Consider the following 21969-nt stretch of genomic DNA (forward strand, 5'->3'; position numbering starts at 1 on the left):
ATATACTCACACAATAGCTCTGATCTGTACTTAACAAAATACATTATAGCACTTTACAAACTTTATCAGTTTGGAAAACATTGCATAACATTTTATTAAACACAATACTTTATATATATATATATCATATATATTTTCATAATTTTATTTACTTTAAAAAGATAATTAACTCTCTTTATTCAGTACTTGATTTTATCAATAAAGCACAGCCTAACAAAGGAAGAAGTGCTCTCATTAGCAAATAAGATAAATAGAACACTAAGAAGAGATAACACCTGTTAGTCTCATTTATTTTAAATTAAGGTACCAGTGGAATGTAAACAATTTTTTTTGTAATTTTTTTATACAAAAGATGTGTTATCAAATATACATGCAGAGGTCTGAGTTCTAGTGACTATCATTATATTTCCTTAACAGTGCGGTACAATTTAAGTCATTAAAAACTGTAGCCTTTGGCACTTTGAGTAGAAAACGAATATATCAATATTTATGTAAAGAAAAAAAAACTTCGATGACTAGAGAAGTACTTTAAAATCTTCTGTTAAGAAATAGGAAAGATTAGGAAATATCATACTGCACCTGAAATGCTGCAGCTTTTTTTTTTCCTTCAGAGCACTAAAACCAGTCCCCCTTCCTCTCTATAAATTGGCAAAAGCCAGTAGGAGTGTCATAATGGTGGTGGTAGTGGTTAAGAAATGGGGAAGGCAACATTGTACTCTCACTCCCCTCTCTGAGATGGAAACAGCCAGAAGGGGTATAGTTGAATCTGTATTTTATTGCCAGAGTTTTCAATTCTGCTGGTTTCAGCTAAATCCCTAATGCTTTAGGAGGTTGGTTACTCTACAAATCTCTGCCCTTTTCCGGTAGAAGTTGATAAGAATGTGGTACTACTCATCTCTAAACAACTACTTCTGTTCTCACTGAAAATTAAACTGAGATCAGATCAACCAGCATTGTTGTTACCTTTTGTCCCCTTGGCAATCATCAAATGCACATTAGAATTCTTCAGAAATAGTGTAAAAAGGTTTAATACTATGGGTTTCCCTGGTGGCGCAGTGGTTGAGAGTCCGCCTGCCGATGCAAGGGACACGGGTTCGTGCCCCGGTCCGGAAAGATCCCACATGCCGCAGAGCGGCTGGGCCCATGAGCCATGGCTGTTGAGCCTGCACGTCCGGAGCCTGTGCTCCGCAACGGGAGAGGCCACAACAGTGAGAGGCTCACATACCGCAAAAAAAAAAGAAAAAAAAAAAAAAAGGTTTAATACTAAATTAGAGGAACCAAATATTTCTTCATACTTAAAATAAAATTTTAACTTGGAAAACACTTCAAAATGTTTTGTTTTTTATCTTCTTATTGATAATATTGGTTTTGTTTGATTTAAGTTGAAGGCTTCATTCAGGATAGGTAGCAAAAACTGTCATTTGTATGTTGAGCACAAAAACTGTGCCTATCTAGATATTTTGAAGAAATACATTCTTAACGTATACTGTGATTTTCTTCTTAACAATTTACATCTTTTTCAGATTCTCTCTGTTGGTATCCAATTAACAAAAATACTTTAGAGAAGACGGTAAAACCCAACTACTGTGGCTCTAATTTACTGGTTATTAGGATATAAAAAAAAGTTAATAATCTGGAACAAACAAAATTTTTGGATTACTTAAGATAGCAACTTAAGCCAGTTGGCTGGAAACATCTAAAGTTAGACATGACCAACACTGCTGTCAATGTAACCCACAATGTCGAGTTTTGGTTCATATTCCTTCTTTATAAATTCACAGCAGTATATTTTGCTCAAAGAATGTCAACTGTTATTTTTGCTTTAAAAATAGAACAACATATCTATAACATAAAAAATTTAAATCAATAAAGGAGAAGGCATAAAATGCAAAATATGATCACAATTTCAAAAGACTCTCTAAAACAGTATTTTTTAAATTATTCAAATTTACTCACTAAAAACAGATTTTTCATTAGCAGTAACTATATTTAAATAAAAAGTAAGCAGCAAAAAGCTATGCAGAAAAGTATTCTCTTTCACTGAAAATATCCCTATCAATTTTTGTTGTCGAAGAAAGCATAATTTTGAAGAAATGCACAAAACCTTTTCGTTTTTTTTGACTGTGACAGAGCCACTACAGAGAAGCCGCAGGGTGTCCTATTCTAACACAAAGAAGCCAACATCTTCTTAATACAGTAGCATTTCTTTGACAAGGAGTTGCACATCACTATTTCACAGCTAAATAGAATTTGAGAGTTTACATGGTATACGTACTATAATGATCAGCACCACCCGTATTGAGCTCTCGGTGCAGATTCTGCAAAATGAATATATAATACTGCATGGCCTCTGCTATAGGGAAAACATGTGTTCTGGATTCCCACAGCTAATTATAAAGAAAGATCCCTAAAGTTGGCACATTCAGGAAGTACAATAGTATACATTGAAGGAAACCACTTTCTTTTGATACTACCCTCTGCAAACCATTTGAGTTTGAAGGTAGGTCTTAAGAAGAGTCTTCACATTATCACATTAGTTAGGTTCTTGCATTGTGCTTTTCCCTCCCCTTGATGTGAAGTCTACAAGCTTGGGTAGAGTAGTTCTCAAGAGTCACTGAGTTCCGGGCTGATGGTGTATAATCTAGTTTGGTGAGAAGGTTCTCGATTCGCTGGAACAGAGCACTGGTAGAATCTACACGTGGTCTTTTGGGGGTGGCCCAAATGATTGAATGGCCATCCCTCAATCCTTATAAGCCCGTGTTGGGGAGGTTCCTTTGTAGAAGATATTCCTAGTGTTTTCGGGGCTGCTGCTTCTTTCAGGAATTAAGATGATGTTGCCCTTTCTCCGCAGGGTGGAGTCGCGGGAAGAAGAAATGGACAGGGTCTCTGAACCAATTTCGCTGCCCTCTACTGGGGTGACGCGGATGGTGGTGATTCCATGGTGGTGATGCTCGTGGTTATCAATGTTGCTTCTCTTTCGATCTCCAGAACCATAACTGTCTTTCAGGGACTCACAGCTTTCGGAGTCCCTGTTGAGATCGTTGAGTTCATAAGTTTGGCGAAGGTTGCCCTTTTCAGGGGCTTTCCATTTCCAGGAGCCACTGCCTTCGCCTTCGGTGGACGGGATCTGTATGACGGGCCTGTTGTTCTCCGGGTGAGCCTCAACCCTCACGATCCCACTGGGTTCGTGGTCTGTCAAGGTTTTGTAGCGGATGGAGCCAGTGCAGGAGACCGTACTGCCTTCGGTGTTCTTGGGGCTGCTTTGGAGGACGCCCTGCTGCTTGGACATGGCTATGACTTGCATGATTCGAGGCTGGCTGTTGCTTCTATTACAGGCCACGGTCTTCTCCGCAGCTTTCAGCCACTTGGCCCGAGCGGAGCTGCTTTTGGGGGAGGTGCTTATGTTTTCCTGCGTCTCCTCAGGGATGTGCACTAACTGTGAGGACCCGGGGCGGGACTGAATGGACACTCTTGGTCCCCCAGGCATACTGTTGTTGCACCCGGGGACGGTGCCAGGCTGGATCTTGAGGTACTGATTGCCAGGACCATGGTGGTCTCCATTGACCCCCACCCTCGACGGCTCCGAGCTTGACCTCATTTCAATGGATCTCGGTGGTGACTGTCCAGGCTCGGTCTCCATAACCTGCAGGGACAACTTACGACTTTCATTCTTATTCTTCCACTGGGTGAGGAGCTGCTTGGATCTAGCAGAATCCATAGAGGCATGAATGGTGGCGTTTCTTCTCACAGGGTCTTCCACGGATGGGGTGTTGGCTCTAGGCAAGGTATTGCTGAAGGTAACCATGTTTTCCTTCCCCATGGGGCTCCGTGGAGTGATGATTTCTACATCAGCATTTGCCCTTTTGAGGTTTGTCAATGAGCTAGCATCTCTGTGGTTTCGGTTGAGGATGCCTTCTGTGTGAGCAATTCCGTCACTACTGCTACCATTTTTAGCAGATAAAACTCGGCTGGGGTCTTGATTGAGGTCTGTCAGAGACCTGAGGGCTTCTCTGTGCTGAAACATACTCTCTTCGCTAGGCAGAAAATTCCCCACAGCATACAGACCCTAATGTTGGAAGAAACAATAAATATCATGCATTAGAAGACATGGTTACTGGGAGTTTGCCTTGGAGGATGTACTGAGGCACATAAATAAGTGTGTGTTCTCTATAAACCATTGACTAATACAAATAACCAAAACATAAAGGTACAATTACTCAGGAAATAGTTTGTAAGTTATATCATAAATCACTGAACTAACTGTTCAGAACTATGGAGTCCATTACTTTTTTTTTTTTTTTTTGTGGTACGTGGGCCTCTCACTGTTGTGGCCTCTCCCGTTGCGGAGCACAGGCTCCGGACGCGCAGGCTCAGCGGCCATGGCTCACGGGCCCAGCCGCTCCGCGGCATGTGGGATCTTCCCGGACCGGGGCACGAACCCGTGTCCCCTGCATCGGCAGGCAGACTCTCAACCACTACGCCACCAGGGAAGCCCCATTACTTTTTATTATTAATTGGATTTTCTCTCCTTTCTCCATCCCACTGGGATGTTTTTGACAATCTTGTCCTCTGTTTTGAGAAGAGAAGTCAGGCAATGAGAGAAATCAGGGCATTCTTCCCCTTTTCAAAGGAATTCATTTTTCTGGATTTATGAACCGCTTGTTGAGTGACTCCTCAAATGGCTTAACTGATTTATTTTGTCTACCATTTTCAGTCATACCTCATGATGGAAAGCAGAACAGATGTGGAAATACAGAGCAATGAATCATTCATAAAACATGGTATCAGATTTTGTAGTGGGGCCAGAGACACATATTTTCACAACTCACATGGAGCACAGCCCTCTGTTCAACATTTTCCAGAATGTTCTTGGAAGAGAGGGCAGAAACTGTCACTAGATTGGGGCATTCATGTTCTTTCCTGATTTAAACCTGGTCTTAAATTTTGAAAGCAATATTTGATCAACTCAGTACTATTACAGTAAATTTGAACCAAACTTTATTTAATCTTGTCTTCATACTCAGGTCGTCGATTTTTTGTTTGTTTCAGATTTGGGGGATAAAAATCTGAAAAAGGCTAAAGTTCAGCTTCAGAAATTTTAGGCTTTTGACACATAGATGCTCTAATCCCTGCTGGATTTTTAGTTTTTGAGATGTTTAGTTTAGAGATAAGAGCCAGCAGCAAATACCTATTTGCAAGCTAATTTCAATAGAAGGTAGCCACTGTCTGCTTTTCAAATCAAATGGAAGGAATTTCACGGATTTGACATTTTATAGAGTGCCTAAAAATGAACAACAGCATTGGCTTAGAACTGATAAATTTACAGTTTCAGGGCAGAATGTAAACAGGAATGGAATAAAGTCAAGCTTCTGCCTCTCCAAGTACTTTAATTCCTGTTTAAAATCTTCTTCTAAATAATACCTATCTACGCTCACACTGCCAGAGTTTCCAGGATGAACAGTCCCTCCCTAATGTTCCATTAATAATTACTGTATAGCACAGGGAACTCTACTCAGTACTCTGTGATGACCTAAATGGGAAAAAATCTAAAAAAGAGTGGATATATGTATATATATGACTGATTCACTTTGCTGTACAGCAAGAAACTAACACAACATTGTAAAGCAACTATACTCCAATAAAAATTAGTTTAAAAATGATTGTATTTAAATTCATTAAGTCTAGGACCATCCTCCACTAGACTGTACATAACCTCTGCTTATATTGTTCAAAATTCAGTGCCCAGCACTGGGCTTAATAAATATAGCTGTTTAATCCTTCTTATGATATGAGGCAGATAGTTATTATCCTCATTTTATAGGTGAAGAAAACTTGGCCAAATAGCAGGAGAATTGAGATTCAAGCCCAAACCCTTGGGACTCCAGGAAACCATGAAAATCAGACATTTACAAAAGCAATACATGAACTGGAGAGAAACAGTTCTCAATCATACTCTGTAACACCCGCTGCCAATGAATACTCCTGTGGGCAACACAGGCTTATGCACAATTCCTGACACACTAACTTTCATTTGATGGCTTTCTCCTCCACCAAAGAAAGTATATGAGGCAGTATGAGATTTGACTATGCTAGTATATAAAAATGAAAAAAAAAACAATGCTCACTTCAGTACATTTACTATTTTTTGTAAGCATTTTCTCATAATGCCTTTCACAAGTACCCCAAGACCGCAAGATTTAGAATGGTTCTAATAGACAGTTAATTTTTATTTCTCTGTAGATCCTCTTAGTTTCTTTCATTATTGCCTTTTTTCTTCTGCAGGCGGCTTGCATACTGGTGCTTCCCTGGCTCCTTTTGTTCTTAGGACCTGGCAATTTTATATACCGCCATAACTATAATGGTACTTCCACCGATAATGTCCATGATTCCCAAATCTATTCTCCACCACTCATTGCTACTTTAAGCTCCAGACCCAACTATTCAACTGCCTGTTGATCCTTAAATTGAGTTTGTCCACCTCCTTTCTCTCCACCAATTTGCTTCCTCTATCATTTACCAGGTCAGCTAATGAAGTCACCATCTGCCAGTCTTTCAAGCTAGAAACCTGGCCATTATCTGTCATTCCTTCTGTTCCCTCACCCTCCACTTAGACTTGCTCATTCACATGTCCATCTTTTTGCATATGCAGTTTCTTCAGCTTGGATGCCCTCCTTTCTTTACCCTAAGAAACTCTCGTTTTTTAAAAACCGTATCACTTCTATAAAGACTTCCCTAACTTCCTTGGGCAGCTTGCTATCCTCAGAGCTCTTTGTTCATACCCTAATACATCATTTAACATGTTGTAATCATTTATACATTTATTAATCTTTGCACTGAAACTCATAAAAGATGTACCTTATTTATTAGTGTTCCGACGCTCAGTATAGTACCTGGCACGGATCAGATATTGAATACATGTAAAATGAATGAATGAATGCATGAATGAATGAATGAAATGGACAATCTCAGTTTCCTTATGTTAAGGATATTCTTGAAGGAAGATCAGGCTTGAAAATAGAGTACTGCTAAAGAATTCAATATTAGTTGGATCATAGTTATATCCAGATGATACATTTGTGATGTTGGGCAAAGTATATAATTTTCCATTAAACTTTCACTTTCACTAACCTTACTTTCCTTATCTATAAAATTATACTAGTAATAGTAGCCCCTGACTTTTGTTTTTGGTGGGAGGGGTAAGGGTAAAATGCAATAATCTTTCTAAAATCACAGTTTCTGGCCCATGGTAAGAGTTTAGTAAATTATTTTACTGAAAGTGGGATATATGTTTTGGCTTAGAATGGAGATGCAGTCAGAGATTTTCTCATAGATATAAACTATATTGCAAGTAAATCATTACAGTGCAAAACAAATTTTCTGCATGTTTTCCATTTTAAACTGTGCTTTATTGAATAGTAATAAATTATTTACCAAGTATAGAGCAATTCCTCCTCCTATTAAAAAGCCACAATAGACATCAACTGGGTGGTTCTTATACTGAGTTATCCGTGTTAGCCCACAGATGATTCCACAGATGATAAAGGTGAAGACCAAGAGAGGTTTCAGAAGCTTAGAGGAATCCGTTAGTGTGGAATTGAAGTACATCTTTAAAATGAAAGAACTGGGTTAAGTATGTAAGAAAGGTCATTTTACTATTCAATTATAATCAAATAAAAAGGTAAACTCAAAAGTCTGATACACGTGACATCAATTTTACTGTTCCATTCCCCCTGCTATGGCTATATTCTATACCTGAAAAAAAGGAAATACATGACAAAATTCATCAAATAAATAACAGATCTCTCATATAATTACACAAAACTCTGGAAAAAAATTGAAGCCGCAGAATTATCCAGATAACTGGTTAGTCTCCATGTTATTTGTCACGTAATTTCAATCCATTTTTTTCACATAAGATCTAGTGGACTATTAATCAGATATGGTGACAATTCATTGTATAGCATTTATCAACACTGACATAGAACTCACTGTTACATAAAAACTGAAACAAAAATGTGTGGTGTGTGTGTGTGTATGTGTGTGTGTGTGTGTGTGTGTGTGTGTGTGTGTGTGTATTTAACACAATTCTTTCAATTTTAGAATTTATAACATTCATGTAGTTTACAATATCCTCCCGTGAAGTATAATATTACATTAAAGAGGTATGAGGCTAAATAAACATTATGACTGTGTCAAAAAATTATCTTACTCTTTACAGTAGCATCCAGTTTCTATTTCTGATGCCATTGTATTGAAGGACTGCTGTGCTAAAGTTTACTGTTCTGCTATTACACAGCTATATAATCTAATTAGTCATTGGAGACAACACTCATTTCTCTGATTTTCTCTAGGACGCAGTTTGACAAAAAAGACCCAGTTACTTACCGAAATGTACACAGCTGCAAAGGCAGCAAGGGTCGCATGTTGTGAAGGGAATGATTTTCTGCCAAAGGAAAAGAGTCAAATTATGCCTTCTGTTTCTGAAATACTGCTAACAATCATCTCAAGAACACTGGGTGGTTACAGTGTTCAACTTAAAAGCCTCAAGATAATAAGCAATAACTTTAATTTCTGTTTAGTTTTCTGGAGAAAGATCTGAGTGATAAAATAAACACTGCTAATCACCATTACTATTAAAGTAGAGTAGTGATGCACTTTCCAATGTAAAGTGTTAGCTTTGTTAGGGATCTCTTCTTTATACCATTGGAATGATGGTTGAAAGTAGAAATGGAATGGAAAGCATTATAATTGTTTATTGGTATTATAATTATGTCAGCTTAAAGGTTTATAAAACCTAAGATTTTAAAGCTTTTAAACTTTTTCTATGCTCTTAAATATATGGTTTCATTTACATACAAATTTAAAAGACAAAATTATTTTCTCACAGCGGCGGGTCTAGATGTGTTTTTTTACACTCTAGAGAGCATCGAAAAAGTCTAATTTTAACAAAATGTTTCTCTATCTATCCCACTTTAAAATAATCATTATCTCCAGAATCACAGAGTATATTATTTAGTGAAATAAGAAGCAAGGTGGGAGAGGTAGAACAGAGGATAGTGAGAGAGACACTGTAAAGGACAGACAGATGGAGAATAGAGATTTCTTTTAATGGATAAAAAATGGAAAAAATAAAATGCCGTTTTATTAATGTCCTCCTAATTATTTGGTACTCAATAAAAAGGACTACCATTCAACACAGACAAGAAAATGTAAAAGAATTGAGAAAGAATAGAGAGCATAGGTCTTAAATGTAGGTTCAAAATTATTGAATTGAATGGATCGTAAGAACGTGAATGTATATAATTACATAATATAAGTCTCTGATTCTTCAAGTGTACTTAACTTATTTTTGACTCAATCTTTGGGAACTCAGTTAGTGAAAAATACAATTCTTATATCTTTTTTTGTTGCCCTTCATCCTTCTGTAATTTATTTCTTTTGGACTTCTCTTTCCATATAAGTTTTTTTTTTTTTTTACTTTATTGATTGAAAACAATTTAATGTCTTGGTAGTTTCTTGGGTTTTTCAGTTTTTATTTTCTGAAATGCAAGGTCAGAAGCTGTACAGATTTTCTGAGTTTACTCAAAGAAGACATATGCAATCCTAGATGCTATTTCTTTTAAAACACTACCAAAAGGAAAATTCATATGATTTCTTTTTTTTTAATAAAATATATAATGAAGCTGGAAATATCATAGATATTTTAGCCTTCCACTTAAGTCACTACATGACACATACTGACTCTAAGCCATGACTAACTATAAATATCTAAAATAAACCAATTGTGATAACCTAAAACCATAAGTAGTACAGGGTAAATCACAGAACATGACTGGGGTTTGGTGATATGAAGATGAGTGGCATGAATGTGAGGCTGAAATTTGGAGACAGACAGAAGGATTCAGAATGAACCACTAGTGGGTTTCTATGGTATTATCCCTAAAGAGATCACTGAATTGAAGAGAAAAATAAAACCAAAATCATTATGATTGAAAAATGTATGCCTGCGATGATACTCCAAGCTATTAATGAACAATGAAAACACTGACATGGAAATTTTCATGATCTCTGTTTCTAACCTGCCGCTGTTGATAACTGTAAGATCAGATCCTGAGCAAATATCTTCTACAATGTAGGAATTCTCTTTGCAAGACACATTCAGAGAGGTATAGTTTGGCTTGCACACAGTCAGAAAGTATGGTGCCTGGTAGCCTGTGGACAGCTGGATGATATCTGTGATGAGAGCTGTAGAGCAGAGTCCAAACACATGAACACCTATAAGCAAAAGGAAAGAAACTGTTACCAAGCTAGTGCTTAATGCTGATGTGCCATCATCAGCCATGCTTATTACACATTAACATGACAATCTTCACATCTGTTGTGATCATCTTCTCTGAGTTCATTTCAGGAAGATAGTAAAGAAAATGCCTAAACTTTCAAACAGATACTGAAATCCAAAATAAGGGCAATGAGTATTTCCAAAGTAGTCATTTGAGGTATTTTTGTCAGTTGGGTTCAGTTGGGCCAATTCTTAATACCATGAACCATAGATCACTTGACAGACACTTGGAAAATGTTAAGGTGACAACTGTGTGATTTGAGAAGAATTAAATACGGGGAATGAAGCAAAATTCAAAATTGTTGTAAATTGCTTAGCACGTTTGAGCTTCCAGGGCTCTCTCTCCCCAGTAGTCCCTATCTGCAGCCACTGTTGCCAAAAATGTTCATCATACCAGGAATTCTAATTAAAACAGAGGAAAGGGCAGGCCAACCTTGTCATGGAAACTATAATCATACAAGTACAGAGCTGTAGGGAGGCTTCCTTCATGTTTGGAATTCGGAGATGATATTCTTAAATATCCTGGTTGAAATTCTATCTTTCTTTTATCTCCTGGGCCCAGTATGAAACCATAAACTCACAAACCCTGATGCAGGCTTGGACACTCGAACTCCATTCCTGCTTCAAGTCCCTTGCCTGGCTTTATCTTTGGGAATCTAGCTCTGCTCACTACACATGATCAGAACTCACCTTCTCCCTCTACGTTGTCTAGACCCCCTGGAGTCACTCTGACTTGATAGCCTGGATTCTGATCTATGATTTGCTCATAGAAATCACTGTGACAGGCACCTGGGTAACTCCTCAGTGGATTCCTCTAGACCAAGATGGTTGGCCTGTATGTTACCTCTTTTTGCATTTTCCTTCTCGGCTTATTGTCACCTAAAAACCACTCTCCCAATTATTTCTCCACCCACTCACCCGGATTCATGACACTGGACTTTTATTTATACATTCTAATTCCTAGCAGCATGCAAGATCTTGGAGAGGAGTATGGATAAGTGAGGAAACCCACTCATTTTTACCTTTGGAGAATGAGAATCTCTAGGCCCCCCAGGGGGTGGGCGTTGCTGACTCTGGGGCACGCTTCTCTAGGAAAGGATGTCCCATCCTCACCATCATGAGGCTTTTCAGGGAGGTTATGTGCCCCTTTGCCACAGCATTTTGTTACAGTAGGAAAACTTTTCCTGAGATCAGCTATATGTCCTGAAGTTTTACTTCTTTGTCTTAGTTCATGACCCTGGTAAGGGGATTATTCTTGCTGTACAGTCCTTGTGTGGCAAAGATGTGCCTTTCATAGTGGGGCAGAGTCTAGGGCATGATTTAGACCAGATGTTTTCCTCTAGCGGGAGAGGTGATTGTATTTAATTATCTACTAGGTATTAAATGAAGCTACCTGTTCCTTTCAGCTGAGACATTAAAGGTAGAAATAACTTTTTACTGATTTACGGGGAATCAATTAAAGCTTTTACATTGGGGTGATGTACTTTGGCTTGACTTTTCAACTCAGTTTAAAAAAAAAAGGTCTGTGACTCAAACAATATTAAGATAGTCACATGCTATTCAGAAGAGATGAAGGCTTAGATCTGGCTTGATTCTGATGCAGGCCCACTGATTTCCTGTAGGTCTCAAATAATAGGAGGTAAAGTTAGACGATATAACCAAGGAAAAAATAGCCTTGATGCCGTACTCTATGGTGACATTTTCATGGGCAGTAACTTCTCGATGAAAACACTCCAGGACAATTGAAACGGAATCACTGATGTGGCTAAAGTAGTTTCCGAAGGGTTATCCATTCATACTGGCCTGCTGACATTTATTCTCCATTTTAAAAAATGAACACAGATCCAGGAACTATTTTAAAGTAAATTCGTGCTTCTACCAGAGCTAAGACAAAAATATACTGAAATGCATGGCATGTTGGCTCTCAAACAGGTTATAACTGTAAATAACACATTTTAGATACAAAACTCAAATTTGGGTGTTTTAATGGGATTTTTTTTAATAATGTAAAATTCATCATGTATTTGACATTATACATCTAAATTATAGATTTAAGGACTTAATATCTGTCATTAAATATAACATTTCTATTTGGAAAACATTTCCTTTCTTTGTGGTTTCCCACACCCACCAACGAATCTGACGGCTCTTCTAAGGAAAGAGTTGAAGTTGCAGCCTCCGGCATTAATATTGGGCTCCAGGCCAATTCCATTCCTTCTTTTGGACAGGCAACAGTAGAGAATTCCTTCCCCTACCATAATCTGCAAAGACAAGAGGGTGTTCAAATTGGATTTAACGGGTACAAATGAAGTATAAGTTATCTCTTAACATGCCATATTTTCAATAAAGTCAAGATGTATTTTTCGTAAGACCTTTAGAGATGTGAGCAATGTCTCCTGAGTATTTGAGGAAGCAGTGAGAAGTAAGCAATCAGGGCACTGTAAAGAGCACTGCTGGATCTTCTGTGCTCCTACATACTGGTCAAGGGTGTGACAGCATCCTGGCATTTTAACGTGGTTGCAGCACCCAGACTGTGACCCTGTGCCCAGCAATACCCAGTGACACCTAACTGATTAATCACATAGTGACTGATTCTGCTCTAACTCTTAGAATCTTGACATTTCATTCTTGAAACCATGAAGACAAGGTGCCTGAGGGGAGAATCAAATAAGTACCAGAGTTAGAATCAGGAACATTTTATTAGCATATTGTTTCGATAAAATAATTTGGGATTGAGCAGAAGGACCAACCCATGAAAAGCAAACATGAGGGAAGAAAGGTGCTTCCTAAAGCAGAGCTGTCCAGTAAACTTTTCTGTGATGATGGACATATTTTCTGCATTGTCTGATATGGTAAACCACTACTGAGCACTTGAAACAGCACTACTGACTACTGAGCACTTGAAATTTAGCTACTGCAATTGAGGAGCTGAATTTTTAATTTCATTTCATTGTACTTAGTTAATTATTTAAAATGTAAATCAATTAGATTTAAAATGAAATAACCACATGTGTCTAGTAACTATCTTATTGGAGAATGTAGATTATAAGAGAATCTAGGTAAGCAGGAACTTCTGGCTGAAAACCCTCCAGGGCAATTGAAATGGAATTGATGTGGCTAATTTCTGAAGAGTTATCCACTCATACTGAGTAATATGTCTTAGGTATGAAATATTTAGAAAATGTGTTTACAGTGAACAGAGGACCATACTTAAGATAAGGAACAGGGCACTTGCTGTAGGATTCTAGGACATAGGACATCAGTGAAGAAACTCAATATATTTAGGCATCATTTCCTTCAGGAACTTTTCCCTGAAATTCTTTACTATACCCTAAATTGAATTATGTCCCCTTCCATGTGGCTCCCTTTGTATCTTGTCCTTCCCTCTAGCATAGCTTGATTAGTGCACTTTGATTATTCATTTGATTATTTCTCACTTGACTATGACCCTCTGAGGGAAGACCATTTATTTCTTTTTTACCTTTTATCTTCACTATCTAGCAAAGTGCCTGGCATTGTGGGATTTGCTTTTGTTACCTTCGCTGTGGGATTCTCATTGGCTACTTACCTTGGGCATTTGGGCTGGTAGCTATTCTGTATAAGAAAGGCAAGATTTGAGATTATGAGTTTTATTTATGCAAAAAATCTTAAATATTTGGGGTTACTGTGCCAAAGAGATTACTGTGAAATTAGAGTTGATATGGGTAAAAATGTGGAACTGAGAAAAGTAGGGAATGGCAGTCCCTTAGGTATGTGATCATGTCATTTTAAAGATTATCACCATGATTATTAGCTGAAACACATTTTCCAAGGGAAATTTCCCAGTTCTCAATACCAACTTAACACTTATTTTATAAAGTACTTAAAATTATCTTTTTTTAAACTAATGACTGTAAGTCTATGACCTTATGCTTCAAATGTTCAATCTGCTATATTTAGTACCATAGGCAATATGGTATGTGTACAATTATAAAGAACTTTTATTTGTATAAAAATAATTTTCCTAATGAAACTACCAGTCACCATACATGTGTGAAAATCTTGTGGCATACATGATAAACTCCTTTATGAACAATTAAATAGAAATAATCAAGAGGAATTTTTTTCAAATCATTGAATACTAAATTAATTATTTATACGTCTTGAAAAATATCATACTACGTTATCACTTTGTTAGACATAGAAACACAACAGGTTATTCTGCACAGAAAGACGTGACATGACCCACCATGCATGTAGAATATTATCATGGTTATCTCAAATTCATCATTTCAAAAAAAATAACCACTCATTTCTGAAATGTGTTCTGAAATGCATTGAGATTGATTTCATCTTCACTTCTTCAATAATAATTCTGTGAATAATTTTGTTTCTTTCTTTGTAATCATACATGTAAATAGTGATTCACATCTTATCCATGAATGCTAAATTATAGAAGAATTTATTTGTTCAGTGCCATTACGGAAATGTTTCTTATACAACACCACAGTTATTATCTCAAGGGATCTTGAGACTTCAGGAGTTTTAATTTAGTCGTTTAATATGCTCAGAACTCATATGTCAGGAGAGCGCTTTCATACTCTTTGGCTTGATTATGGATAGAGGTTTCTTGTCAGTATTTTGACTTCACCCAACTTTGCCTCTCTCTATGGAGCACATTAATTTTCTCCTCACACTACTATTCATTTAACCTTGACCTACATGTCACTGTATGAATTTTCAAAATGATTTAATTTGCAGTTATTTTTTTAAATCTTTTGTCTGTGCCATGTGGCATGTGGGATCCTAGTTCCCCGACCAGGGATTGAACCAGCACCCCTTGCATTGGAAGCGCCGAGTCCCAACCACTGGACCGCCAGGGAAGTACCTTAATTTGCTTTAAAGATAGAATTATCTTCAGGGAAAGGGGAGCTGCTTCCTGATGTATTTCCAAATGCTCCTGCTTGTTTCCCAGTTCTGAATGGCACACTGTTGTGATGCAATTTAGTTTCAGGGATTAGGTGTTGACAAGAAAATTATTTGTTGATCTTGTCATTTGTAAATATAAAACAGTCTATGACAAGCATCTTCTCACAATATTCTGTTTATGCTGTATACAAGCCTGAAAAGAAACAATACCATTTTTTTTTTGCATGTCAAATATCATGGACAGATTTTTGGAAGAGATTCTGAAGTGACTCAGCTTCAGGGGAGATGTAGAGAGGAAATATATTCCTTATTATTACATGGATACTGCCCTTGGAATAGCCACCTAAAGGAGATTGTATAGTCTCCTAAAGCTTAGGTTACCTTCTAGAAACTATAATCAAATTTCAATACAATTCTTCTATAAAATTAGATATACTTATCCTTTAATCATATGCAATAAAATTTTACTTCCAGGGAAGAGAACATATACATTTTTTCTATTCATGTAGACTTCATGAAGATTTATGATAAGCCTAGATATTCTGTGCTATTTTCCCTGAGAAACAATCTCCAAAGGACTAAACAAAATGCTTGTTTCATTATCACTTAAAAGTAAATGAAAAGTTAATATTAAGGGTGAAATTTTCCAATTTAAGGACTATTTCAGAGAAATAAGAATATGTATTTCACAGAGACGCAAGGAATTTTTCAGTTTCTTGTACAACATCACGAAGACAAGGTATTTTTAAAACACCCTTCAAAGCATAAAAAAAGAAACTGAGAAACAAACATTAAATGATATGTAAATGCCTGTGTAAAAAATCAGTTGATCTCCCTTTTGTTCATATAAACGTCCTTTTAAAGAATATTACCCATGTGTGGTCTTTTGTTTTGCTTTGTCTTCTCTTCATGTGAATGGGTGAAAATAGGAAGTGCCTCTGCTCACGCAAATGAGCTCTGAAAGCCATTTCCAAAGGAAGAATTCAGCCTGCCTCTCTGCTTCCCCCACCACTCCATTTTGGAACAGATTAATACTCTGCCATAAAGATAAAAAGAAAGTGGCATCCTTGAAAGCCAGGGATTAGAGTCTGTTATTTCCACTTTCAGGAAGAGGGGGGAAAGGAGTTGGAGCAGAAACGTATGTAGTAAGATTAGAGACAGAATTATGGTTCTAGAACAGAATGACTACAGACACAATAGGACCAGTGTTTCAGGGAAAGGCCTTAAAAACAGAGGAAAATGAAATTAGAAAGAAATTTAGAAAATATATATGTTTAGAGAGAAAGGTGTGGAAGACAGTATCTGATGCCCATAAAGTCAGGATTTGTTTTACCATCAAGTTGTTTACTCAAAATCCATGAAGTCAGTGTGGACGAAAAGAATGACTGACATCCTGGAATATCCTGAATGATATGGGGAAAATTAGGGATGCTGTGCTGTAAATATTTCCCTAGTTTGCTTCCTGTGCCATTAAGAGCCATTGCAGCAGCTATGGAGGCCCTGTAGAGACCCAGGAATTCAGGCAGTCTTTGTGGAAGGAGTTGGCATTTGTTTCTTTCACTTCTCAAGGCTCAAGAAAGAAAGCGTTGACCCAGAATCCCCCAGAAAGCATCCTTAATTGCATACTGAGAATTTATTCCTGGAAATGAGGGAGTCAGAGAAGAAGGAACACAATGATGAGGCCAAGGTCATTGTCTCCAGGACATGTAACAGTGTCAGCAAAAGGATCAATGTGAGATCAACGATGCTGGCAGGGAGAGCCACAGTTAGACTTGCTTTCCTAGCCACTTAGTAAAACACCTTAGGGAAGAAAGACTTCTGGGTATATAAAAAGCAAATTATTTAAATGATTAAATATCAGCATAGTCTTTTCAGCAGAATCATGAGCATTTGTACAGTATCTTATGTATTTTATTTCAAATACTATATCAATTACAATAAATTTCTGTATTACATTCCAAATAGGAGAAATGCTTTCTGGTCTACTAGATTTAAAGCATATATTCTTTCTGCTCTTGTCAAATGACTGGATGATGTAGACTTCTTATAAGTCATTTAGAGGAATGACCAGCAAATGCTGTTATTCTGAGCAATAATGCACTTTAAATATGTTTTTATTAGTCTGAGTCTCAGCTACTTCCAAGCACATCGTTAATAGTTCCAATCACCTCAGAGTTACTGAAGCTCAAATAACTCATTTATTTACAAAGTATTTTGAGATCTTTTAAGTATGATAAAGTTCTAGGGAAAATTAAGTTCCAGTTTTATCTTCTGAGAATATTTTATATAATTTATTTATAGTGTAGATAGCATGTTATGATTATTTAATATAGGGAAATTTTAAAAAATAAATTTATTTATTTATTTTTGGCTGCGTTAGAGCTTCATTGCTGCTCGCGAGCTTTCTCTAGTTGCTGCGAGCGGGGGCTACTCTTCTCTGTGGTGTGCCGGCTTCTCATTGCAGTGGCTTCTCCATAGCTATATAAAAGTATAGGTCTAGGCAGAGACTTTTCTAAAACTGCTGCTGTACTGAACCAGAATAAGCTCTTTATTTAATAACCACTTCCTCTGTCATTCATAAGCATGATAAAAGTAAAGTAAGATTTCCTACTGTTAGAAATAAATATTAACACTGAAACATGTTTCTTGTCCTTTAGGTAGAGTCTGGGGGTATAAGAGATGGTGTAAAAGCTAGGCCAGTGTTATTTATTAATGAATTTATTGAAAAGTGTGTTATTCACAATGTGTATGTATGTTAGCAAACTAAAAACAATTATGTTTCTAATTCAATTTCAGTAGGTTAGGGCATTTCTTTATGTCATATATTTTAAAATGCAAGTGCTTGTTCTGAATCTAAAGTATTTTATTTTGTGCGGGGGGCAGGGGGCAGGAATGTGAGTTGTGCCCTCTTCACTGTACAGTTGTGGATGCCCAGTGCTCAGAATCAATAAAAAGTGCTAACCTGGTAAAAAGTGAGAGCAACATGCACTTTTGAGAAGAAAGTCTGTTTGCTATAGAATTGTTTCTTCCCCACAGTTTCCCAGACTTCAGATATGACATGAACACATGAAAAATACGTTAATGAGGAAACATATCAGAATTTTTTTGGTTTACTTTTAACCCATTTATTACATAAATGTGGTCATTCTTCGTCTTCTGGGGCTGACAAACACAATTTGGGGGCAATTCTTACCGTAATTGCAGGTCCGGCGAAAGCCAAGCTAAGCAGCATGAGGAATGGAATTGCCTCCTGTGTGGGTTCAATGTATGGCATGCTAAGACTCCGGTCATAGCAGCTGAATCCAGAGTGCACAGGTTTGAAGACATCTGTGAGTTCCAGGAAATACAGGCTAACCACCGATGATGCCAATATAGGCAACTGAGAATGAAGGACATAGGAGATCAATTTATTCTTATACACAGGTCATACATAGAATCAGTACATCTTGAAATAAGAAACATGTATTTCTCCCTTTCACCGCTCCTCTCTGATCTCAGAATTAAAATCATTCATACTTACTATTGCTTCTGCCTTCAAAATAAAGCTCCAATTCATCCACCTCTGTCACCAGCCTGCTCTGAACCCATGTCATGCCTCCCCTTTGCTCTTGGATCACCTCCTAAATGCTGTTCCATTTTCACGCTTACCCTCCCCACCCCATCTATCCATTTTCTACCCAGCATTCCAAATATTCTGAAAATGTTTTAGGTCATAACACTCCCCATTTTAACTACTCCAGTGGTTCCCATTCTACTTGAATAAAATCCAAATGTCACACCATGAAATGCAAGTTTCTGCATGATCTGGCTCTTGCTTCAGTTTCTTACATCTTTTTACACCATATTTATACTATTCCCCAGCTCCCTACCCACTACGATCCAATGGGACTTCACTTTTGTTTTAATTGAGAAATAATTGACATCTATCAACTTAAACATTATATTAGTTTCAGGTGTACAACATAATGATTCAATATTTGTATGTATTGCAAAATGATCACCACAATTAGTTTAGTCAACATCCATCACTACACATAGTTACAATATTTTTTCTTATGATGAATACTTTTAAGATCACTCTCTTAGCAACTTTCAAATATAAATACAATATTATTACCTATAGTTCCCATACTGTACATTAATCATCCCCAGGACTGATATGTCTTATAACTGAACGTCTGTAACTTTTGACCCCTTTAACCGATTTTCCCCACTGCCCATTCCCCACCTCTGGCAACCACCAATCTCTTCTCTGTAGCGATGAATTCGGTTTTTTATTGCTGTTGTTGTTTTAGATTCCACATATAAATGAGATCATCCAGTATTTATCTTTCTCTGGCTGCCTTATTTCACTTAGCATAATGCTCTAAAAGTCCATCCATGTTGTCCTAAATGGCAATATTTCCTTCTTTTTCAGGGCTGGATAATATTCCATTGTATATATGTACCATATTTTCCTTACCTATTCATCCATTGATGGACATTTAGGTTGCATCCATGTCTTGGCTACTGTAAACAATACTATAGAGAACATAGTGGGGGCATATATCTTTTCCAGTTGGTGTTTTAGTTTTCTTCAGATAAATACCCAGAAGTGGAATTGCTGGATCATATGGTAGTCCTATTTTTAATATTTTTAGGAACCTTCATACTGTTTTCCATAATGGTTGCAGCAATTGACATTCCCAAACAGTGCACAGTGGTTCTCTTTTCACCGCATCCTTGTCAACACTTGTTATTTCTTGTCTTTTTGACGATAGCCCTTCTAACAGGTGTGAGGTGATATCTCATTGTGGTTTTAATTTACATTTCTTCATGGTTACTGACATTGAGCATCTTTTCATATACCTATTGGCCATCCATATGTGTTCTTTGGAAAATTGTCTATTAAGAGCCTCTGCCCATTTTATAATCAAATTGCTTGTTTTTTTGTTGTTTGTTTTTTTGTGTGTGTTTTGGTTGTTTTGCTATTAAGTTGTATGAGTTCCTTATAAATACTTTGGACATTAACCCCTTATAAGGTATATGATTTATAGTATTTTGTCCCATTTGGTAGGCTAACTTTTCATTTTTTGATGGTTTCCTTTGCTGTGCAGAAGCTTTTTAGTTTGATATAGTCCTATGGTCTTCACTCTTTCTCTGTAACAGTCAAATTCATTTCTACCTAGGGGTTTTTGCATTTGCTGTTTCTTCTTCCTTTTGTGCTCTCCCCCAGCTCTATGTCTGACTGGCCTCTCTTCATCCTTTAATGATGACTTCCTGTACCATCCAAGGTAGTCATTGATCCATCTTTCCCTCTAAACCCTTATCATCTTGCTTGATTTCTTCATAACTGAAATTGCCTTGTCAATTGAATACTTCACTTATTTATTTTTCTTCTCCCCCCGTCTCTCACTGAAATACATGCTCCATGAAATAAGAGTCTGCCAGTGTTATTTATTGTTGGGTCCCCAAGGCATAGCATTGTTCCTGGCACATGGTAGGCATGCAATACATCATTTAACAATTTAATGAAGCAATAATACTTGTTGATAAATGACTAACTGAATAAACAAGTAAATATTAATTCATTACCATAGCTAGACAAGATTTACCAGATTTAGCTAATGAAAATATAGGTCACTCAATAAGATTAGAATTTCAGGTAAGTAATAAATCATTTTTAGTGTTAGTGTGCTCCATGCAATATTTGGGAGATACTTATGCTAAAAATTATTTGTTGTTTATCTGAAATTCTAATTTCACTGGACATCCTCTAGTTTGTCTGCTAAACCTAAACTAGGCACAATTTACTTTTTAGACTTTGTTTTATGGATTCAGTTATTCATTCCTTCAACCTACAATGTGCCAGGTACTATGTGGGTCCTTACTATAATATGGCAAACAAGACACGGGCTTGGTCATCAAGGATCATAAGCTTAGTGAGACATCTGCTCTCGGCTAGAGAAAAAATACTGCAAATATACTGTTGATGCTAGTCCTTTCAGAATCTGAAGATGCAGATTTTTGTAACACCAAAAAAATTATCTAGTTTAAGGCTTTGTTGCTTGTGGAGGATACAATATTTATTCAACAAAACAGAGCAAATTTTGTTAAAAATATTATTGACCATCCATGATTTCTGTTCATTTGGTTTTAAAAATAAACAAATTTACAAGGCAGCATTATGTCTTCTATTCCCAAGAGGATTTTTTGAGGTGAGAATTAGGTTTATTGGAAAAATTAATAATGTATGAAGATTAATCTGACACTTTCTGTTTTTCAGACGGATGCTTTCCAATAAAGAGAGCAAAAAGCATGTCAAAACACTTACATTTTTCTTATTAGAATCCATTATCATTTGACCACTCTGAATATCTGGTCATTCCTCTTCACCACTTCCCTCTCCTGTAAGGAATAGTAGCTTCCAGTCTTGACCAATAAATCAATACTTCATGGTTCATGTGAACAATTCATATTTTCCATTTAAATCCACTTAAATATATTTTAGTTTTAAGAAATACTTGAAATAGCACTTAATGTGCCAGACAATTTTCTGTTTTAGAAATTTTAATTAATTTTATTCATTGATATTAACCCATTTAACTAAAAACTTTCTATTACGACGTAAGTGCTACTATTAACCACACTTTGCAGGTAGATAAGGCCAGTCTCCTCTAGCAAGTGGCAGAGGTTGGATTTTGAAGCCACGAATTGTAACCTCTACTTAACCACTACTCTAT

At 36.8% G+C, this 21969-nt stretch overlaps 1 protein-coding gene across 2 annotated transcripts in view; it reads right to left on the reverse strand.

Moving 5' to 3' along the window:
- Nucleotides 1-468: 468 nt before the first annotated feature.
- Nucleotides 469-21969, reverse strand: part of PLPPR4 (phospholipid phosphatase related 4) — a 38865-nt gene continuing 17364 nt past the window's right edge. For both annotated transcript variants that reach the window (XM_030868773.2, XM_060302380.1), the window contains 6 exons: nt 18441-18626; nt 12471-12600; nt 10080-10275; nt 8386-8443; nt 7432-7605; nt 469-4066 (listed from right to left, as the gene is read on the reverse strand). In XM_030868773.2, the coding sequence (XP_030724633.1) occupies nt 2741-4066; nt 7432-7605; nt 8386-8443; nt 10080-10275; nt 12471-12600; nt 18441-18626 (2070 nt within the window). In that variant the 3' untranslated portion in view covers nt 469-2740. The remainder of the gene's footprint in view (nt 4067-7431; nt 7606-8385; nt 8444-10079; nt 10276-12470; nt 12601-18440; nt 18627-21969) is intronic.

The sequence above is a fragment of the Globicephala melas genome, chromosome 1 (assembly GCF_963455315.2).
Source record: "Globicephala melas chromosome 1, mGloMel1.2, whole genome shotgun sequence".
NCBI lineage: Eukaryota > Metazoa > Chordata > Mammalia > Artiodactyla > Delphinidae > Globicephala > Globicephala melas.